Source organism: Trachemys scripta, chromosome 10 (assembly GCF_013100865.1).
Source record: "Trachemys scripta elegans isolate TJP31775 chromosome 10, CAS_Tse_1.0, whole genome shotgun sequence".
NCBI classification, from domain to species: domain Eukaryota; kingdom Metazoa; phylum Chordata; order Testudines; family Emydidae; genus Trachemys; species Trachemys scripta.
This window is the reverse complement of record NC_048307.1, coordinates 72,485,516-72,506,500: the sequence shown is the minus strand read 5'-3', so window position 1 is coordinate 72,506,500 and position 20,985 is coordinate 72,485,516. Positions and strand designations below refer to the sequence as shown.

Sequence of the window (20,985 nt, the reverse complement as noted above, 5' to 3'; positions counted from 1 at the left end):
GCCTGGCCGGGGGCGCAGGGTCTGGAGGCTGCCCGGCAAACCGTGAAGCCGGTAGCGCTCGGGCAGCCCTTTTCGCGTGGCTGGGAGGGAGGAGGGGGAATTAGGGCGGGGACTTTGGAGAAGGGGCGGGGAAAGGGTGGAGTTGGGGCGGGGGCGGGGTGGGGAAAGGGGCGGGGCCGGGGTGTGGGAAAGGGGCGAGGCTAGGGCCCGTGGAGTGTCCTCTTTTTTTATTTTTTAAATATGGTAACCCTAGATAAAACAATGACACAGATAAGAGTCCTTGAGAAAACAATGGGGAAGCTGTTTATCCGGGAATACCCTACCTGGCTTCACTCAGGCTCAGAATGGTTTCTTATGAAGGCTTAAGCTAGGATCAAAAGGAGGATATCAAACATTAGAGGAACCTCGGGCCTAAAAAAGGGTGGAAGCTGAGAGAGAGGTCAGACTGTCAGCAAAAGCAAAAGTTGACGGACTGGCAAGGAGACAGAGAGAAGCAGAAACAGCAGCAGAGGACTCTGCTCTCACAACCCAGAGATGGAGGTAACTGAAACGTACCAAAGCTTGCAAGGAAAGTTTAAGGATTGGGTATAGGGAAATATGCATTAGACCTTTATTTTTTATTTTTTTACCCTTCACTCTGTGTGCTTCCCACGCATGAATACATAACGCTTTGTTTTGAAGAAGCTGTTGTTGTGTCATTTTAACCACCTCACTGGTCTAGGGTTGCCAGCCCTCCAGGACTGAAAGATTAATCTTTAAGTAAAGATTATGTCATATGATGGTATCTCCAGGAATTCGTCCAACCAAAGTTGGCAACCCTACGCTGGTCACAGGTTGCCAGAGTGAAAGTCCTTAAAGATGCCAAACCGAGCTGGGCCTGTGGCATTAACACAGTTGGTGAACTAGAGCAGTGGTCTCCAAACTTTTTTGATCGCGCACCCCATCAGTAAAAAAAATGTTGAGCACGCACCCTGCTCCCGGCCAAACTGTCAAAGCAAAAAAAAAAAAAAAGCCGCTCGGACTCCCAGCCGAACTGCTGAGGGAAGGGAAAAAAAAAAAAGGCAGCGCACCCCACTTGGAGACCACTGAACTAGAGAGTGCGGCCCAGAAAGTCAGTTTAAGAGAGGGTGGACCATGTGGTTCCACCCAGAGTGAGGTGCAGGTAGTCAAGATTGTGCTCAAGAGGCACTAAAAGGGGTTTGTTTCATTTTCCCCTGTACCTATGACACTGGTATGAAGCGCAGATGAATTATCTCTACTTTAAAGATAGAGGGACTGAGGCACAGAATTACTCAACAGCTTGCCCAAAGTCACACGGTCGGTTAGTGATGGATGCAGGCAATTCAAGCTCCTGGTACTTTGCTCCTTCCCCTAGACCAGGCTGCATCTTTGCAGCAACTTCCAGCCAATGCCGACGTGGTGGCCTGGATCTACATGGGTGACCTAGAAATAAGACTTCTTTTCTTATTATTCATCTTCTGGGGTGTCCAGTTGTGCTGGATAATCCAATTTTTATTTGGCGTAGAGAAGAGTGGAATTTTTCTTGGTTGTTGTTTATGGTTCCTACACACTGAATTTGCAAGAAGCATTTGTCTATCTGTTTTAGTTGTGCTTATGCCCTGTTATCAAACCTGCTGATTTGGAAGCACTTCAAAGCGCTTTATTCTTCAGAGTGGCTGTCTCTGAAGCCATTGAGGGGATTTTTTTTTTATGTTTTCTGATTACAGTGCAGCATTTATTGTTATGCCTTTTAAGATAGGGCAGCTTTCTTTATACATTTTTTACTGAAAGGTATAAATGAGCCGCCTTTGGGAGGGTTGTTTTTTAAATTCCAGTGTATGATCTTAGTGATTTATTACTGCAAAGAGCAGGGAATCAGTCAACAACATCTGGACAGGTCTGTAAGGCTTTTTTTTTTTTTTTTAAATCTGTTCTTTCCTGAGACAAATGTAAAGTTTTGCACTGGGCACGCTATCAAGTTCTCTGGTGAAGCATATGCTCACGGCTTCGTCTTTCTTGAGCTTTGCAGCCTTTCCCTCCTGTTTCTGTCTTTTTTGTTCTCTCGCTCATGCACGGTTTATTTTTCATTATCCCTTCATTTCCCTTGTCCCAGGTTTTTCATCTCATTATTTCTTCTGATGCCAGAAAAGGGGCTGTTGGGTTACCATATGGTGTTACTAGGTGACCATGCGGTACCAACACCGGTTGTCTTGTTTACTAAAATTCTCTCAGTGCGTCAGTCAGCTTGCCCTCTCCCTCACTGAATGTCCTTCCCTCCCTCCCCTATACAACTTTAGGTTGTGTTTCTTTCTTTCCCCTTAGAATGTTTTGGGTGTTTGAATTTGTTCAGAGTCCCAGATATTGATTATATTCTGGGGAGGCTTCACCAGCCACCAGCTCAAAGACACTCTGTCTCTTTTACTGGTTTACAGCCTCATAGGAAACTTGATCCTCCACTAGCATAAATCAATGTAGCTCCATTGACTTCAATTTATCTGAGTCGAATAACACCAGCTGAGGATCTGGCCCAATATCTTTATTTTCCAAATGTCTTTTCTTCACTGTGCTTGTGTTGTACCTAAATTTAAAATGTGTGATCCTATATGGAATACCTTGAAAGTACACGCTATACGACACACAACAGACTATATATTTCATTTTCTAAAATCCTTTTGATAGATTGTGGTATTTTCAGAATGGAAAGTGGGACGTTTCATTCTACTCAAGTATAATTACAGTCACACACCTCCAGGTACCAGCTGAATTTGGGCCTGCTTAGGGTGCCAGCCTGGAACTCAGGAGACCCAGGTTCAAATCCTTGCTCTGCCACAGACTTCCTCTGTGACTTTGGGTAAATCACTTAGTTTCTTTACACCAGTGGTTCTCAAACTAGGGCTGCCGCTTGTTCAGGGAAAGCCCCTGGCAGGCCGGGTCGGTTTGTTTACCTGCCGCATCCACAGGTTTGGCCGATCGCAGCTCCCACTGGCCGCGGTTTGCTGCTCCAGGCCAATGGGAGCTGCAGGAAGTGGCGCGGGCCGAGGGACATACTGGCCGCCACTTCCCGTAGCCCCCATTGGCCTGGAGCAGCAAACCGTGGCCAGTGGGAGCCGCAGTGAGCCGAACCTGCGGACGCGGCAGGTAAACAAACCGGCCCAGCCTGCCAAGCGGCAGCCCTAGTTTGAGAACCACTGCTCTACACCTCAGTTGCCTATGTATAAAACAGGGAAAGTAGAACTGCCCTGCCCCCTAAGGGTATTGGGAGGATAAATGCATAAAATATTGTGAGGAACCGGATGCTACTGTGATGGCAGCCATACAAGCATCTTAGCTAAAAGGAGCGTGGAGGGTCATGTGGGGCAATCACGTGCCCCCCTTTAGCTGGTCCCCCTCTGACATGGCAGTGGCATAGGTCTGTGGAGGTTCCTTGTGAATGTTTGAGATTTTAGATAAGCCCCCAAAAGTGCGTAAGTGCATCCAGTGCCTATTGGAACTACCCCAACCTCTTGGATCCGCCGGATGGAGCCAGAAACACTGCGGGCACAGCCTTTCTCATGATATTTGGGGCTTTGGTGTCTGGTTCAGGAATCACCCAGGAAATGCAGAGGCCAGTGCACAATACATGTATACACGTAATGTGAAACCCCATTAATGACTCATATTTGGATCTCAGTTCTGGATGATTGTTTGAGCTGGGTTGAGATTTGCTTGGAAGTTGTTTTCCTAGTCCCTAATTGAAAATCTGGGGAAAAGGCTAGGTAATCGGTGTGTGCAGTATAGCCCATTCCAGCAGGCGGCAGTCTAACACACTGAATGGTTGCATGTCTCACTGAACACCTTCCATCAGCTGACCGGCTGTTATCTAATTCCTGCAGAAATAAAAAATAAATTAATGGAGATATCCTATCTCCTAGAACTGGAAGGGACCTTGGTCATTGAGTCCAGCCCCCTGCCTTCACTAGCAACACCAAGTACTGATTTTGCCCCAGATCCCTAAGTGGGCCCCCTTAAAGTTTGGGCTCATAACCCTGGGTTTAGCAGGCCAGTGTTCAAACCACTGAGCTATCCCTCCCACTCTAATGATGATGACTTTCTTGCTTTTTAGTTGGTGAGACCTTAGTTGCTGAAATGCTGCCACATTGGCTTTTTTTGCCCTGTTTGCTGTTTGTGTGTCTGACAGATTAATTCTGAGAGAGGTAGGTTTGTGAGGGAGGTTGGCCTGGAACAGGTGCTGGCAGAAGTCAGCTCTGGAAGCTTTCATCTTCTCAGCTGTTGAGTGGACACACAATAAGTAGTAGTTTGGTGAAAATAAAATATTTATTTCCTGCTGCAGGATGATAATTGGCTCAGTGCAGAAGTTAATATGATTTATTTGGAGATTTGTTTATAAAGAGATTATATTGTAATGAATCTGTGGGCATGAAGGGCCTTATAGATGTAGTTCTCCAACGTGCAGTCGGCATTCAGAGCTTCGCAGCAACAGTGGGGCTGGAACGCTAGTCCTCCTGCTCCAAAAGCACAGGCTGATATAGGAGAATCTCTTCTGCTGCTAGCTGTACGGGGCCTATGCCACACAGAGAAGTTGCTCTGATTCCATCCATTTGAGAGCAGAAGTGCATATAGCAGCCAGCCATGTCATTGCAATATGAAATGAGTGACACACTGAAGCATTTGATTGTCCTTAGCGTGGCTTTCAGAGTGGGCACAAATTGATCCAGTTCCTGTTTAAATCCAGACCCAATGACCTGCTTTGACTTGGCAGCCTTCTGGGTCAGTGAATTGTTCAACCTCCTCACATTGCTCACCTGGGCACTAAAGTGCATCTGGTTTTGAACCCTTATGAGACTCCCTAGCTATTCGCTTTCTCCCTTCTCCTTAAGCACTGTCAGCCCAGCAAGAGCCCGTGGAATGCACTAGATGGTATTTCCCTGTGAAGAGGAGCAAGGTTATGTTTTAGCGAAGGCAAGCCAAAGTCATTGCTAGGAAGAAGACACAGCAATCAGGACAGGGGAGGGTAAGGAGTGGGTGGGATTTGAGTTTCCCAGTGGAGAGTAAACTCTGATAGAAGTTTAGTCCATTGTGGCATCTCTGCATCGTGAATCTAGCACGTGATTGCTCTCCTGTCAGTGACACTCTTGGGTGAAATGACCCGTTCTTTCTTTTGAATTATTGAGCTGTCAAAGGCTAGCAGCTGGGAACTTGGGCAGTGACGGAAGGTCAGAGACAGGGCAGTGATGTGGGGACATGAGAGGACTGATGGCTGTTTTCATGCACTTCCCATGTGGGTTTGGGACAGTTGCAGGGAGCTTGGTTTGACTACATCAGCACATTTAGCCCTTTGTGCAGTGCACTGTATGTATGTGTATTTCATCATTTTCCTAAGGAGAGGGAAACAGTTAAAGGGAAAAATCAGGAGTGTCTGACTCCATCTCTCCCTTCCACCTGTATTTATTTAGCTGAGCAAGAACACACACCTGAGCATGCAGTTTCATTGCTGGAGCCTAGTGAGGCATAAAGGTCAGTGTCAAGAGCCCTCAGCCACTGTCAGAGTGTAAAAGGCCCCTTGTCAAGGTTCTTGGTTTTACCCGTATATTTTGTATCTCTTGCCTATAGAATCCTGAGCAAAGTGAGATTGCTCACTCTCTGAAATACAGTTGTCTCTGGGTAACATGCAGCAGCTGTTCTGCTACAGCAAAGTTACACAATTTCTGGCAGGGAAAGAATAAAGAGGAAGTGTTATCTAGTGGATAGGGCACTCATCTGGGACGTGGGATACCTGGGTTTTAGTCCCAGCTCTGCCACAGATTGAGCTGTGTGACCTTGTGCAAGTCACTTCATATCCACCTACCTTGTCTATCTAGATTGTAAACACTTTAGGGCAGGGGTTGTCTCTTAATATGTTTTTTTCAGTGCCTACCACCATGGGGCCCTGATCTCAGCTGTGGCTACTGTAATACTAGTGATGGATGACGATAAAGGGAGAGGCCGTTTTTCTTTTTAAATTGACGCTAGAGGGGGGAATGTTTAGTTTGGCAAAATGAAATGGCTTGAGTTGGAATTTGGCCAGAACCCTGGAGCTGACACGTCTTATGATGTACATGTGTCTGATGACCCAGGTGGCAGAAATATATCCCTGTGTCTGGTCTGGATTTGTTCTGAGTCTGTGTTGCAGACGGAGAGCTCAAGGGAAACAGTTCAAAGACTGAAGACTTGTCTCATTTCTTTTGATATGTGGGTGTTTGTTTATTTTTAATGGTCAGTACAGATCAACGTAATGTTGAGGCTAGAGGGCTAACGCTGGTCTTGTTGGATAACTGAATCAAACACAGAGGGCCTGATCCTCAGCTGCTGTTACTAAGTGTAGCTCCATCAATGTGAGTGATGTCCTGCCAATTTATACCAACTGGGGATCTGACCCAGAGCCTGGGAAGACCAAGGTTAAAAAAAATTATTGAAGAAATTGACATTATTTCTCCATTGTTTTTCTCCCCCCAGGGCTGCCATTGAGGTTCTTGCAGCTTTGCTGAAATCAAGTAAGCGCCTTCTCTTTATATTCTTACTGACATACCTGTCTGTGCTGTGCACCTGGATAGACATCCCATTAGGAATGGATACATTCTTCTGCAACTCAAAGTGCCCCCCTCCCCCCCTCTGAAATACAATAGACCAGGGATCGGCAACCTTTGGAACATGGTCCATCAGGGAAAGCCACTGGTGGATTGGGATGGTTTGTTTACCTGCAGCATCCACATGTTCGGCCGATTGCAGCTGTCACTGGCCGCGGTTCACCGTCCCCGGTCAATGGGGGCTGCGGGAAACAGCAGCCAGCACATCCCTTGGCCCACACCACTTCCTGCAGCCCCCATTGGCCGGGAACGGTGAACCGTGGCCAGTGGAAGTTATGATCAGCCGAACCTGCAGACGCTGCAGTTAAACAAACCGTCCTGGCCCACCAGCGGCTTTCCCTGACGGGCCACGTGCCAAAGATTGCTGATCTCTGCAATAGACCAAAGCAATCTGTGTTGAGAAATGGGAGGGGATAATATGTAGTATTGATTGTATATCTTGCCATGTTTCTCCCTGTGTCTCTATGATGATGCAGGTGGGAAATCATAACCTAGACGTAAAGGTGCAAGCTCCTTAAGTGAAATGACCAGGGTGGCCACTTGTTCTGATATTTTGGGAAGGGCTTAGAAGAATTCTGCAGACTGTCATAATGACACCACTTTTACTTTATTCTTCCCCTGCTAGCATCTCAGGTCTCCACTTGTGCTTGAAACCTTGCAGATCTTAAAGCTAGCCCCGGTACTTAGAGATTGCCTTGGTGTAGCCAAGCTCTGGCAGGGAGTAGCTAACACTGGCAGCGTCTGGTCTTTGGGGTATCAGAGGGGTAGCCGTGTTAGTCTGAATCTGTAAAAAGCAACAGAGGGTCCTGTGGCACCTTTGAGACTAACGGAAGTATTGGGAGCATAAGCTTTCGTGGGTAAGAACCTCACTTCTTGCATCTGAAGAACTGAGGTTCTTACCCACGAAAGCTTATGCTCCCAATACTTCCGTTAGTCTCAAAGGTGCCACAGGACCCTCTGTTGCTTGGTCCTTGGGGGTTAGGGCTCTTTTAGCTTGGGTCCCCTTGTATGTACTCCTGGCCTGAATGTTCCTGAAGTGAACGCGTTACCCTTTTCTGCCTTTATCTCATACAAAAACACTTAGCTTTTTATTACCAGGATTTAATAAAGCTTTGATTAAGAAAGAGTGCTCTAGTATTGCAGACAATCTCCTCTCCAATAAATCACAATGGCGTATTGTCCTCTCTCTCTTCCCCCTCCTCCCCGCCCCCTTTACTCTTTCTCTTCTCTGTCCTTTTCATGAGCATTAGGAATAAATGCATTTGTGAAAAATTGTAGGCCTGGAAGCAGTACTTAAATGAGCATGCTGCAATGGGATCATGTCTGAGTCGCACCAGCTCAAGTGATGAATTCTCAAATAATGCTCCGGTATTAACCTTGCTGCCTAGATTTAAAGGTCACGTTATTGCAACAAGGAAACACCTTCTGGTTCAGATACTAAATCTTAATAAGGGGGCGATGGGGCCACTCCAGAGCTGCCTTCAACTTAAAAGCAAAATTAGCATTTAGAGAAGGAGGAATTCACGGAGAGGAGGGGAGCTGCGGGGAGAGTGGAGAGCTCAGTTGGCAGCACAAGCCTTTCTATGGCACTCCTGCTTTATGGTCAGCACCTGGGGCTGTGAAGGGAGATTCTGCGGTCTCAGTGGTGTTGGTGGGGCCAGGCTTCCTGTTCCAGGACAATGGCCCACCCGATTTGCGACTGCACAGCATTGATGTGGTAACTACAGCAACCACTTAGTGGAACAGTGACATTAGGAAAGTAAGGGGTGGAGTTGTAGATGTTTTTAAAACATGTGCTATAACTGGAACCAAGGAGGCTGAGCTAGCATCATATGATCAGCTAGGTCTGCCCAAACCACCAGCAGCGGCTCTGTGGTTCATCAGTGGTCCACAGTTAGAGATCAGAGGGGTAGCCGTGTTAGTCTGAATCTGTAAAAAGCAACAGAGGGTCCTGTGGCACCTTTGAGACTAACAGAAGTACTGGGAGCATAAGCTTTCGTGGGTAAGAACCTCACTTCTTCAGATGCAAGTAATGGAAATCTCTAGAGGCAGGTATATATCAGTGTGGAGATAACGAGGTTAGTTCAATCAGGGAGGGTGAGGTGCTCTGCTAGCAGTTGAGGTGTGAACACCAAGGGAGGAGAAACTGTTTCTGTAGTTGGATAGCCATTCACAGTCTTTGTTTAATCCTGATCTGATGGTGTCAAATTTGCAAATGAACTGGAGCTCAGCAGTTTCTCTTTGGAGTCTGGTCCTGAAGTTTTTTTGCTGTAAGATGGCAACCTTTACATCTGCTATTGTGTGTCCAGGGAGGTTGAAGTGTTCTCCTACAGGTTTTTGTATATTGCCATTCCTGATATCTGACTTGTGTCCATTTATCCTCTTGCGTAGTGACTGTCCAGTTTGGCCAATGTACATAGCAGAGGGGCATTGCTGGCATATGATGGCATATATAACATTAGTGGACGTGCAGGTGAATGAGCCGGTGATGTTGTAGCTGATCTGGTTAGGTCCAGTGATGGTGTTGCTGGTGTAGATATGTGGGCAGAGTTGGCATCGAGGTTTGTTGCATGGGTTGGTTCCTGAGTTAGAGTTGTTATGGTGCGGTGCTCACCAGCACGCATGACCATGTTTCTCCAAGGTATTTGCAAAGGGACACCCTCAGCCTGAGGGATTTTGGAGGTGAGGCCATTCTGCTTGTTATTTTCATAACCATATCCCTGCTCAAACCTGCCTAGAGCTCCCATAAAGGACGCTGCTCAGGCAGCCAATGTGTTTCTTGAAATTGGTGCCTCATCTACAGCTGGGAAGAAAAGGCCTGCAGCCCCGGAACATGGCCAGAGGGAGCCTGACGCTTTTCTTCTTGAAAATGTGAATGGAAAGGAATTATAGACATTTGTATGACTCTTAATGTAGGCTCAGAAGTGTGTCTCACTTCTAATGCTGCAATAACGACTATATCCTTTTATAATTAGGATTGTAGATTACTTATACAAAATAGATTTTCCTTCCCTGACAATCAGACCATCTCACTCTGCTCTTGGAATCTCAGTATTGCCAATGTCAAACATTCAAAAATCATGAGTCAGGCCCCAGAAAATCATGAGATTGGCTTAAAAATCATAATGTTAAACATACCAAAAAGTGGGTACTTTTAATTTGCCTTCTGGTTCTTAAGCCTTTAGGCTGCACCAAGGCACATTTTCATATTTTACTCTGTGATCCTGAGGGATGCACATTTACTTTTTTTTAATATGAAAGCTGAGATTCTTCTATAATCACCTGACTCCAGGAGTTGGGGCTTTAAGGGGAATACCAAATACTGCAAGACTCATGAAAAAATCATGAGAGTTGGCAACACTGGCATCTCTCCACTAGCTTCCCTTGCTCACTGCATTGACTTTAAATGTCTTGCCTTTGCCACTAGCCGCTGCACTGCTCCACACTGGCCTACATCTTGGATCTCGTTTCTTAGCGTGTCTTTCTCTCTACCCGTGACTCTCGTCTTGATATCCCCTTCATTTCCTTCTCCCACACCTGCCTTCATGCTTTCTTCTGAGCAGCTCCCTTGTGCCCAGAATGATCTCCTAACTGCTGTGTGCCAGGCTCCCACTGTCTTCTCATTCTGATCCCTTCATATGATTCACTACCTCTGCAGTGTCCACAAACAGAATAAGCAAACACAAGTCCCATATTGGCTCCTTCCCCTGTTTTTTTCCATGCATCTCCTCTGACTGTCTGCCTTCTAGACTGTAAGCTCTGCGGGGCAGTGCCCTACTTTTATTTGGGTCTGCTATGGGCTCAGCCATATTGTTGGGCGTTAGCAAATAACAGTAGTTGGGAGGCTGAGTGATACGGGAGCATCAATAATTCTTCTGTAAGGACTTGTGTCTGAGTATGTCAACGCCCTTCCCAAAATTAATGAACTAAACCTCCCAACCCCTGGTGAGGTGGGTATCGCCTCTCTTGTCCAGATGGAGAAACTGAGGCACGGTGCAGCAGAGCATCTTGCCCATAATCATGCAGCAAGCCAGTGGGAGAGGTGGAGACAGAACTCTGACCTCCTGGCTCCTGAGTGCATTGGCAGAGCAGCAAGTGGGGGGAGGGCGGGCAGGGGAGGGAAGCTGTGCTGTGTGTGACTCCATCCTGTGGGATCTTTTGCTTTTGTCAGCGCCGAATTCATGCCAAAAATAAAATAACTCAATGCAATTTTTTGAGGGTAGGGGAAACAGTCAAGCTAAAGAAACAGGCTTAGGCAGCTGCCTGTTTGGGTCTGTAGGGTTAAACTGGGTAATTCTGAACATTCCTCTTGTCCCCCACCCCCATGACACAAGCCAACTGCTTCACCCCAGCACCACATGATGGCACTGTTATTATAAGGATCCCAGGTCCCATCCGTGCTTAATCCAATATTTATTTTTGGTGAGTAATTTGTTTATCAGCAGGTTGTTTTAATCTAATTTTGGTCATATTTGTTATACCCGACTATCTGTACTTCCCAGTGTTCGCAGTTTGCGTGTCTTTAAGGAAATTAGCTGGAGCCAATCTCGGAGGCATTTGCTCAGCGGTTATTGAAGGGAGAGGGCTAGGGAAACAGACAGAGACCTTGTTGCATTGCTTGCCTAGTGAAATTGTAATGAGCAATTTAAAGAGACAGGCTGCGGTGACCTCCTGAGTATGTCTCTTTTATCAAGAGGATTCTCTGGTGCAGGCAGCAGTTATTGTAAATGACCTTTTCACACACACACACACACCCCTTTCCTCTCTCCTTATCCTCTTGCCTTACCTATTTCCCTATTTCCTCCCAGCCATACTTCTCCTTCCTTGGTACTCCCCCCCGCTTCCTCCCTCCTCCTTTATTTAACCACTCACACTCTTCCTTTCGTGAAGGCATGAGGATTGTGTGCCCAGTGGGATAAAATATCCAATGTGATTCCCTCCCACACAGACTGGTTCCTCAAGGGGACATGTAGGCTCCCCAAGAAAGAGAAGAGGGGAGTTCTATCAAGCAAACATTTCATAGCCTGCCCGTCAGGGATGGGTGTGCATCAGAACTGCCCGTATTTTGTGGAAGGGTCAAAATTAGAAACTGGATCTCAGTTTTGCAAGTGATGCCCCACCTTTCTAACAGTGTGAAAGCAAAACCACTGATCCTCCCCTTTCCCCTCTGAACTTCAGGATGTTTATAATCCCAGTTCCAGTTTTGGGGCTGTATCTTGTCCTTCCTCAGAGCATAGTCATTCAGTGTAACTGGGTAGGGTGCGGGGGGGGGGGGGAAAGGGTGGGAATGGATGTCCCTTTCATTTCTACTCCACAAGATTGTTCTTCTCTCAGAGGGTTCTCAATGCAGATGTACCTACTGTCCCAGAGTGGAAGGATGGTTTCAACTCCCACATCGACAGCTCAGCGCCCATCTGTATTTTGTCCTGAAGGATGAAATAATGGAGTTGAGATGTTGCATCGTTTTGTTTGTGTCTCTATTAGTGATGCATTGGCAAATGAAGCATGCTTATCCTGATGGAAGGACAGTGTTTGTGTCCCCAGTGATGGGTGGACTTCAGAAAGTTCAGAGATGGAGTTTGGAGAAGTTCTTCAAATTTCTGGATCCTTATCTGAACTCTCCAGACCACTTTATTCTGAAAAACTGGATTGGAAATTTTGTACGAACAGTATTTCTCATGGAATTTCAACACTTTGGCTTCCACCCAAGAACACAAAGTACTAAGAAAATGAAACGTAAGGGAGAAAAATTAAAACTTTTCAAATTTTAAAGATTTGATTCCCATTGGGGATAGTTCTGTAGCTTAGTGAGGCATTGGTTTGCCCTTTCTTAATCTTAATTGGGGGGAGAGATAGCTCAGTGGTTTGAGCATTGGTTTGCTAAACCCAGGGTTATGAGTTCAATCCTTGAGGGGGCCATTTAGGGATTGGGGACTGTCAGGGACAATACTTGGTCCTGCTAGTGAAGGCAGGGGACTGGACTTGATGACCTTCAAGGTCCCTTCCAGTTCTATGAGATAGGTATATCTCCATATATATATATATATATTCTAATCTTTGCATGTTGATGATGCAACAATGGCCATTTAGTGGAGGGTTCTCATGTCATACTATATCTTTGTGTGAGATACCATCTTGGCCAACATCAGGGGACCTTCAGAGCTGAAGGAGTGAGTCACTAAAGCTGATAGCTGAAACAGACTCATCTCCTCTGAGGACTGGGCACAGAGGGAGACATGTACCACATACTGACCAGTGGAATGCACTTGTGTCCTCTGTCTTCTCGCCCTGATGTTGATACCTCAGTGACATTGCAATCAGATGCAGCTGTCCCAAGAGACAAAATAAACATTGGGTGTCTTTAAATGTCATCCTGCAGGATGTGGGGCAGAATCATGTCTGCCCCCTGAATTCTGGGATGGGTGGAGAGTCACCCAGGGGCAGCAGGTTTGTATAATTTTTGGTGGTGCCCAGAACAGGTCTATAGTCCCGATCCACCACACCTGCCTTGTAAGCCAATATATATTTTTAAAAATAATGTAAAAATATAAGGGCTCTGGGGTGGGGCTGGTGATGAGGGGTTCACGATGCAGGAGGGGGCTCAGGGCTGGGGCAGAGGGTTAGGGTGCGGGGGGGGATGAGGGCTCTGGCTGGGGCTGGGAATGAAGGATTTGGGGTGTGGGAGCAGCTCAGGGCTAGGGCAGAGGGTTAGGGTGTGGGGGGATGAGGGCTGGGGCTGGTGATGAGGGGTTTGGGGTGTGGGAGCGGCTCAGGGCTAGGGCAGAGGGTTGAGGTGCGGGGGGGTGAGGGGGCTCTGGCTGGGGCTGGGAATGAAGGATTTGGGGTGTGGGAGCGGCTCAGGGCTAGGGCAGAGGGTTAGGGTGTGGGGGGATGAGGGCTGGTGCTGGTGCTGAGGGGTTTGGGGTGTGGGAGCCGCTCAGGGCTAGGGCAGAGGGTTGAGGTGTGTGGGGGGGTGAGGGCTCTGGCTGGGGCGCGGGCTCTGGGGTGGGGCAGGGCTGGGAATGAAGAGTTTGGGCTGCAGGCAGGTTGCCCTGGGGCTGAGGCCAGAGAGGAGGATTCCCCCCAGCCCTCTCCCTGACAGCAGCAGCGAGCTCCGGGGGGAGGACCCCGCTCTTCCACCCGGCAGCACACACTCACCTCGCACCACTGTCACTACACCTGCTTCTAGGGCCCCTCTCAGGTCCAGGAAGCCCCCTCGCCTCCTCTGCTGTGGGTGTCGGGGGGGAGGGGGACGGAGCTGCCATCAGCCGGACCTGCGGACGGGGCAGGTAAACAAACCGGCCTGGCCCGCCAGGGGCTTTCCCTAAACAAGCGGCGACCCCTATTTGAGAAACCCTGCTTTAGAGGTTGCCTTATACCCAGTTTTCTCAGGAGCAATCACTAGTACGTAGCAGGGAACAGGAGGTCTTCTTACCCCTTCCAAGCTCTTGGAGACTGCAGAGTTAATTTAGCAGAGCATCTTAGCTTCAAACCATGTCCTTGGCATAATGAATTGGCTGACTCGGATCAACAAAGAGAGCACCAAAGAGATTTAAATAGCTAGACACAAAGATAAATATCTCTTTGTTCTCCCTGGTAAGCAGTGGCTTGCTCATCATATTTCAGGTTGACTGTAATCCAGTTATGTGATTGTATAAGCCAGGTGATCTCCATGTGTGCAGCTTCAGAGGGGGCAGAGGTGAAAAGGAGAGGCTTCAGGAGCACCCCTAGAAACAGCAACAGCCCTGAGGCCATAATGACGGCCGACTGATGACGTTTATCTGCTATCCTCAAACCCTGTTTTGGGGTCCCCCACCTGCCATGCAATGAACGAGCCAGGGTTCCCTTGAAACGGGAGACTTCTCTTTTGTGTGAGCTCCTGGCTTTAGATGCATCTTTAACCACTGTGGAACCTCCAGGATGAATGTACCAGCTGTGCTGGGTACATCCAGGCAAAGCATGCCTGATGTGCCATCAGACTCATTCGGTGTGTCCAGGCAGAGAAGTGTGGCCCAAATATGTCCTCATTATCCATTGACTGCAATGGAATATTAGTGGAAACCTGTAGCACAGTGCAGGACCAACAGCAAAAAGGTTGAGAGGCAAAGGGCATTCTACCACCTACCACACAGTATATGCAAATCCACTCCAGGAGGAGCTGACTTCTTGCTGCCTACAAATGTGCACAGGGCTGCTTGTATCTCTGTGACTCATACCCGCCATCTGTATTTTAGCCAAAATACAGACATACACAGACAGGTGCATCACGTAGATGGAGAGACCAACAGATAAGAGACAGGTGGGGAGGTTTCTGTTTTCCTTCCTGCCTTCTGGAGATTTTGGCATTCCTCCTTTTTTGCTCTTTCTCTGCTTTGCGGACTATAAAACTGAAAAAGGAATGGAAGAATAGGATGAGAGAGACCTGCCAATGGGAGGAGAACAGGAGAGGTTGATGGGATGGTCCAGGAAAACCAACCAAACTGAATATCTAAATGAGACAACAGCATTTTGGTTCCTCACCAGTAATTCTCATCTCTTGTAATCAAGGTGTTGCGGGTATAGACACAGAATGATTCCCTCCTGTCCTGTCCTAGTAACCTTCCTTCCCTCTAGAACAGACTTCCCTACTTTAATTCATAATGCCAATGTTTAGATGCTACATTGATAAGTGCTACAGGAAACCTAAGAGAAATAAATAATAAATATCCTCAGCTCTTAGACTTTGTCATGCTTTTTATCCATAATGCACAATGGGAGGATTGGAAACTGAGGCACAGAGTGATCAAGTGACTTGCACAAGGCCATACGTGCGAGTCACTGCCAGAGTCAGGAACAGAAGCCAGGTGTCCTGACTCTCAGGCTAGAGCTGGTTGAAAAATGGGGGGGGGGAAAGCTTCAAAAAATATTTTACAGGAATTTTACTTTAGTTGAAATTTCTAACTAGCTCCACTCCCAGCCCTTTCCACTGCCACTACGCCCCATGGGTCCTGACAAATGGGTCGGAGTGCTAAATGGTGTGGCTCTAGCTCCATTCTGATTTCGTTAGCCTCTGTACAAGGCAGGAGGCCACCTTGAGTCTGATTCAGACTGCCCCCAGCCCAAGCTCCCCGACTCTGCTCTGCCTCTTGTCATGTGTATATACTTTGGCGGAACTCCCTAAGCAATTCTTCAAGGAAGATTGACTGATTTGAGGGGTTAGTCATCCTGCAGGTTAGCGAACATGACATCTGGCAGCGGATTAACAGGAAATCGTGAATCAAACCATTGGGACTGATAAGGGATTCTCAAGCAATTCAAGTTTTCTAGCATGCGCATGCACACCAATACTGAGTGAAGGTCAGAGGAGTAACACGCCTGTGGTCTCATACACGCTCACAATTGCCAGAGCTGAAAACATGAGATATATTGTCAGAGCTGTGTGGAGGCCAAGAAGTAAGACAGCAGAGGCTGCTGCAGGCCTGGATTGAGGTGCAGTGGCAGAGCGGCATGAAGGACCTAGGAAGGGAATAACAGAGACGGCAGATCAAGATTGAGGTGCATCAGCAGATGAATGTGGTAGCTCAGGACTGGTATAGCAATGGGGTTGCAGGTCAGGATTGATTTGCATTGGCAGGCCTCTGGGGAGCTTCCCAGAAATGGAATGACAGGAGATGCTGCAGGTCAGGACTGAAGTTTATTGGCAGAGCTTTGTGCGGAGCTCTTTGCTCCCACCAATCCTCCCTCTTTATGCAAGATCTCTGTGTGATGTTTCCATAGAACAGATAGAGAAGACTTGCCACAGGGTCCTTCCTCCATCCCTCCCAGCATCCCCTCCTCCTCCCCATCACTGAGGTGGAGGTTTGCTGTCTGCCCTTCACCTGCAATGCCTAGACCTGCCACAGTGACTCCCCATTCTCTCCTGGTTGCCGACCTCCCTTGGCCCCAGTCTCACTGCCTTTCTTTCTCCTCCTTAATCTCTGGTTCCCTTTTTCCTCTTCCCCCTGTAAATCCCAACTGATGACTTTAATGCTCCAGGTGTGAGTGGTTCTGGCACTCTTTTTATGAAACAGCAATGGATTGGTTTCCACTAGCCCTGGAAAACCCACACCAAGAGCTTTCTGTTGCAAACTGCATACAGTAATTGGGATTCAGGGGGCCCAACACATTTCCTGGCCCTGTGGTTTGATGAGCATGTTCCTGGCAGCTTCTGAAATGGGTCAGAATGAGGCGTGTGGTGGACCAGCCAGGAAAAATACATTCATTCAAGGGCTGGTTTAAAGGGGAAAGAACAACCTGCAGCTTGCCTGTACTTGCACACGCTGGGGCAGGGCAAGGAACACAGAGAAAAGGCGCTTCAGAAATGTTGAATGGCAATGTTGCTAGCTTTTGTGATTTTATTGCGAGTCTTGCAATATTTGGTGTTTGTCTTAAAGACCAAGCGTCTGGAGACATGTGATTGTGAGAATCTCAGAAACCAGAGGGCAAAGAAAAAGAAACCAAATGTGGTGTTTTTAAAAAAAAATCACTCGTGATTTTTAAGTTAATCAGGATCTTTTGAGCCTGATTAATGATTGGGTTGGCGGTCCTGAAATGGCGGAAGGGGCTGTGATTTTACAATCTCTGTTGTGCAATGGCTTTCATTACAAAGAGGTGTCTGAGCATGCATCACACCTTTCAGTAGCCAAACACAACCTCATTGTCTGGGGCAGGGTCATGTGACTGAAAGGTGGTTGGCTTTGTTGCCCACCATATGTCAGTCAGTCTCCTTTGGGATCCATACTCCTGTATGAGGGTCACATGACCCTCTTCCAACCAATCATATTGCATCTCTCTTTTTTCCCACTCAATGGCTCCACCCTCTTTCATATTCATTTTGAGGAACATAATGGGTGCGGTGGGTCAGATGGAGGCAGCCACAACTACTGCGGCTGCCCTGTGCTCCACTCATAGGGCTGTCAATCCAGCATCTTCCGCTTGTGCCAAGCATCTCATTGCAGGAATTGTCTTTAGTTTTTGCTTTGCTTAGTGCTATGCCAAGCACATGCTCTGTGCTTAACAAATAACAATTAAGGTCACACATGCAAATTATTAAAATCAAGTTAATAAACATGTCTGTGATTGTGTGCGCAAGACCAAATGGATGTGCAAGTGTGTGCATGCGAGTGTGTGAGCATTGTGCATACGTATGACAGTCATCAATCAGCGCTAGTGTGTGTGCGTGGGGGGGGGAAGTTTGTAACTCAGCCATTCCCGTTTGGTTTCAGAGTCTAACAGCCGACGGGCGGTCAACAGAGGCTACCTGTGTGAACTGCTCAGGCTGTACCAGGACTGGCACCGCTGCGACGCCTCCAATAGGTACATCCACGTCCGCAGGGGTCTCCTGCTCTGCCTCAAACACATCACCAACATCCAGTCTGCCAGGGAGACTTTCCTCAGTGCCCGTGGCATGGAGATCCTCTTCACCACTGCACAGGTAAACGCAAGCTGGGGCCAGCTCAGGAGCTGCTTCCGGCTTGTTCTACCCTTGCAATGTAGAATTCGTCTTATGTTTTAAGCGGAGCTGATTGAAAAATGGAATTTCTGTCCTGTAGAAAATTGCGATACTTTGACTTTTTTTTTTTTTTGTCCCGAATCAGGACAAAAAGTCAAAACATTGAAATTTTTCAGAGAACAAAAAATCAGTTCAGAAATGTTGAAACGTTTCATCTTTAATGTTAATCTCCATCTGTCTGCGCCTCTGCAGGGCTCATGGGAATTGTAGGGCCAGGTCCCGCATGCCCCATTCTTCCTATGTACCCTACTCCCTGGCTAGCTTGCATCTCCCAAGATGCTTCACAGTCTCTCCTTGTGGCTGAGCCGCTGTAGCATCTCACAGGTGCATGAGAGATGCATCCTAATGGGACGGCCTTCCTCTGGTGCCTGAGGAATTGGCCACCGCTTCATGTGGGGCTAGGGCAGGGATCAGCAACCTTTGGCATGTGGCCTATCAGGGAAGGCCCCTGGCGGGCCAGGCCGGTTTGTTTACCTGCAGCGTCTGCAGGTTCGGCCGATCGCGGCTCCCACTGGCCGCAGTTCGCTGTTCCAGGCCAATGGGGACTGCAGGAAGCAGCAGGCAGCACATCTCTTGGCCCATGCCACTCCCGCAGCCCCCATTGGCCTGGAGTGGTGAACTGCGGCCAGTGGGAGCCGCAATCAGCCAAACTTGCAGACGCTGCAGGTAAACAAACCGGCCCAGCCCACCAGCGGATTTCCCTGATGGGCTGCGTGCCAAAGGTTGCCGATCCCTGGGCTAGGGGATCAGGTGTAGCAAGGTTTCGATCAGGTATGGCTCTTGTGAACGGTAAGTCCCCAATGCACGTGGTGAACGGTAGCAGCCGTGTGAGGGCAATGTCTGTGACAGCCGATCATGGCTTGTTGCCTTTATAAGCCTTTACCAGTCCATGGTGCCTTCTGAGCTAATTTCTTCTGATAGCTCAGCCTGGGAGCAGCACCCTGAAAAGTGCAAACACTGGGTCACCTTGGGTGAATAAACAAGATACGACACACCAAGAATCCCGTGAAGAGTGAGAATGCTAATCCTTCCAAAGGTCGGAAGTGGAGCAGAAATGACCGCTTCAGGGGGTTCCAGTTTGCTTTCTCTACCACGTGCCATGGGAGATCTGTTGGCAGGGGAATCACCAAGGTTAATAAGTCCAAAATATCACAGACCCCTATAAAGTACATTTTTGCTCTTACATTGTCTCCCTGAGAGATCAAATGATGTTCTCCCAACCGCCTGGCGGAAAGGTACAATCCTGTGAGGATCCCGCCCAGTTCCCCACTCACAACTAGAAACCACAGATGAGTGTGCACATCACACTGCTGCCGCGGCTGGGACTCTTCAGTATGCTCATGATAAAGAGATCCAGGAAGAGTGTGCTGGCTGCCATGAGAGACCTCCCTGCTCTGGGAGACCGAATCTACTGAGAGTCCCTGTCTAGATAGTGTTTTAAACCTTTTACAAATGTATTAGCTGGTGGTGATTCGTCCCATGACCAGCTAACCTGGTTTTAAAGATGTTAAATTGATCTGACTGGAAAAATTCTGACAAAATGTTCTGTCATTGGAATTGGCTGCCTTTGCTTATGTGTTACTTGAAACTGAAACGTTTTGAGACAATTTGATTTTGACGATGTTCCAACAGAACCCAGGAAAGACTCATAAGGAACCCTGCCTGTCAGGCAGTTTTCTGTTAGAAACCTGCCTGCTTCCCTGCCAGCTCGATCACCTTGGATCCTCAGCAGCCCATCTGGCATACTGACAGGAAGCCGAGAGCCTGGAAGCCTTGGGAATGTTGACACATGGCGCTTCAGCAGCCTGGGCTTCTCGGTCCCCTGCTCTGTGGTAACCCATCAGATAGCCTGCCCCAGAAATGAGGCTCCAGTCTCTTTTGTGATGAATTTTTTTAAAAAAGCAGGTTTTTGTTTTGAATCAGAATGGAAACAAATGTTGAAATATTACAAGTCTCCATGAAACAGAAATTCTTTTCTCCACCCAGCTCTAGTGTTAAACTCTTTCTATGCTCATGTTTAAATGTGCTGGTTAAAACATGCTAGCAAACATATCTTTAAACATGACCTATTGGCCTTATCTAGCTGAGGTCTCAGACAGAACTCGCAGGCCTGGGAGGCTTGCAGGTTGCAGTGAGACGAGAGAATGTTCTCTGCCCCACAAGAGTGTGCAGGAGGCAGTTGCATGCAGCACCCTCTCTGCTTCTTTATTATTTGCACGACTGATTTCTTTGTTTAGGCTCAGCTGGTATCTCCTCAGTTCCTGTGCCTTAGCCTCTCCTCTCAGTTAATATTGTTATAGTCTCAACCTTTCCTGTATTGGCATCAAATAACTCTCAGATATACGGAGTGCAGAGACTACAGCATAGATGAGTTGAGTTCAGGTCAACTCTACTTTGGATTTCTGAACTAAGAACTGAGTTTGTTCCCTTATCTGCAGCACTCCACCACAAAGCGTGCGTGCGCGCGCACACACACACACACACACAGAGCTACAGCAACTTTACTAGGGTTACCATATCTCATAAATAAAAAAAGAGGACCCTCCACGGGCCATGGCCCCGCCCATTTCCCCACCCCTAGCCCCGCCCCAACTCCGCCCCTTCCCCCACCCTAACTCCGCCCCCTCCTCCCTCCCACTCCCAGCCAGGGGGAAAGGGCTGCCCCAGTGCTACCAGCTTCACGGTTTGCCGGGCAGCCCCCAGACCCTGCGCCCCCGGCTGGGCGCTTCCCCTCCCAGGCTCCAGCTGCGCTGGGGAAGCGCCGGCTGGGGGCGCAGGGTCTGGAGGCTCGGGGTCTGGGGGCTGCCCGGCAAACCGTAAAGCTGGTAGCGC

At 48.1% G+C, this 20,985-nt stretch overlaps 1 protein-coding gene across 1 annotated transcript in view; it reads left to right on the top strand.

The window, feature by feature from the left end:
- Window positions 1-20,985, top strand: part of AGBL1 (ATP/GTP binding protein like 1) — a 388,187-nt gene that overhangs the window by 68,270 nt on the left and 298,932 nt on the right. The window contains exons 6-8 of the mRNA XM_034784899.1: window positions 6,493-6,530; window positions 17,867-18,075; window positions 20,592-20,607. Coding sequence (XP_034640790.1) covers window positions 6,493-6,530; window positions 17,867-18,075; window positions 20,592-20,607 — 263 coding nt within the window. The remainder of the gene's footprint in view (window positions 1-6,492; window positions 6,531-17,866; window positions 18,076-20,591; window positions 20,608-20,985) is intronic.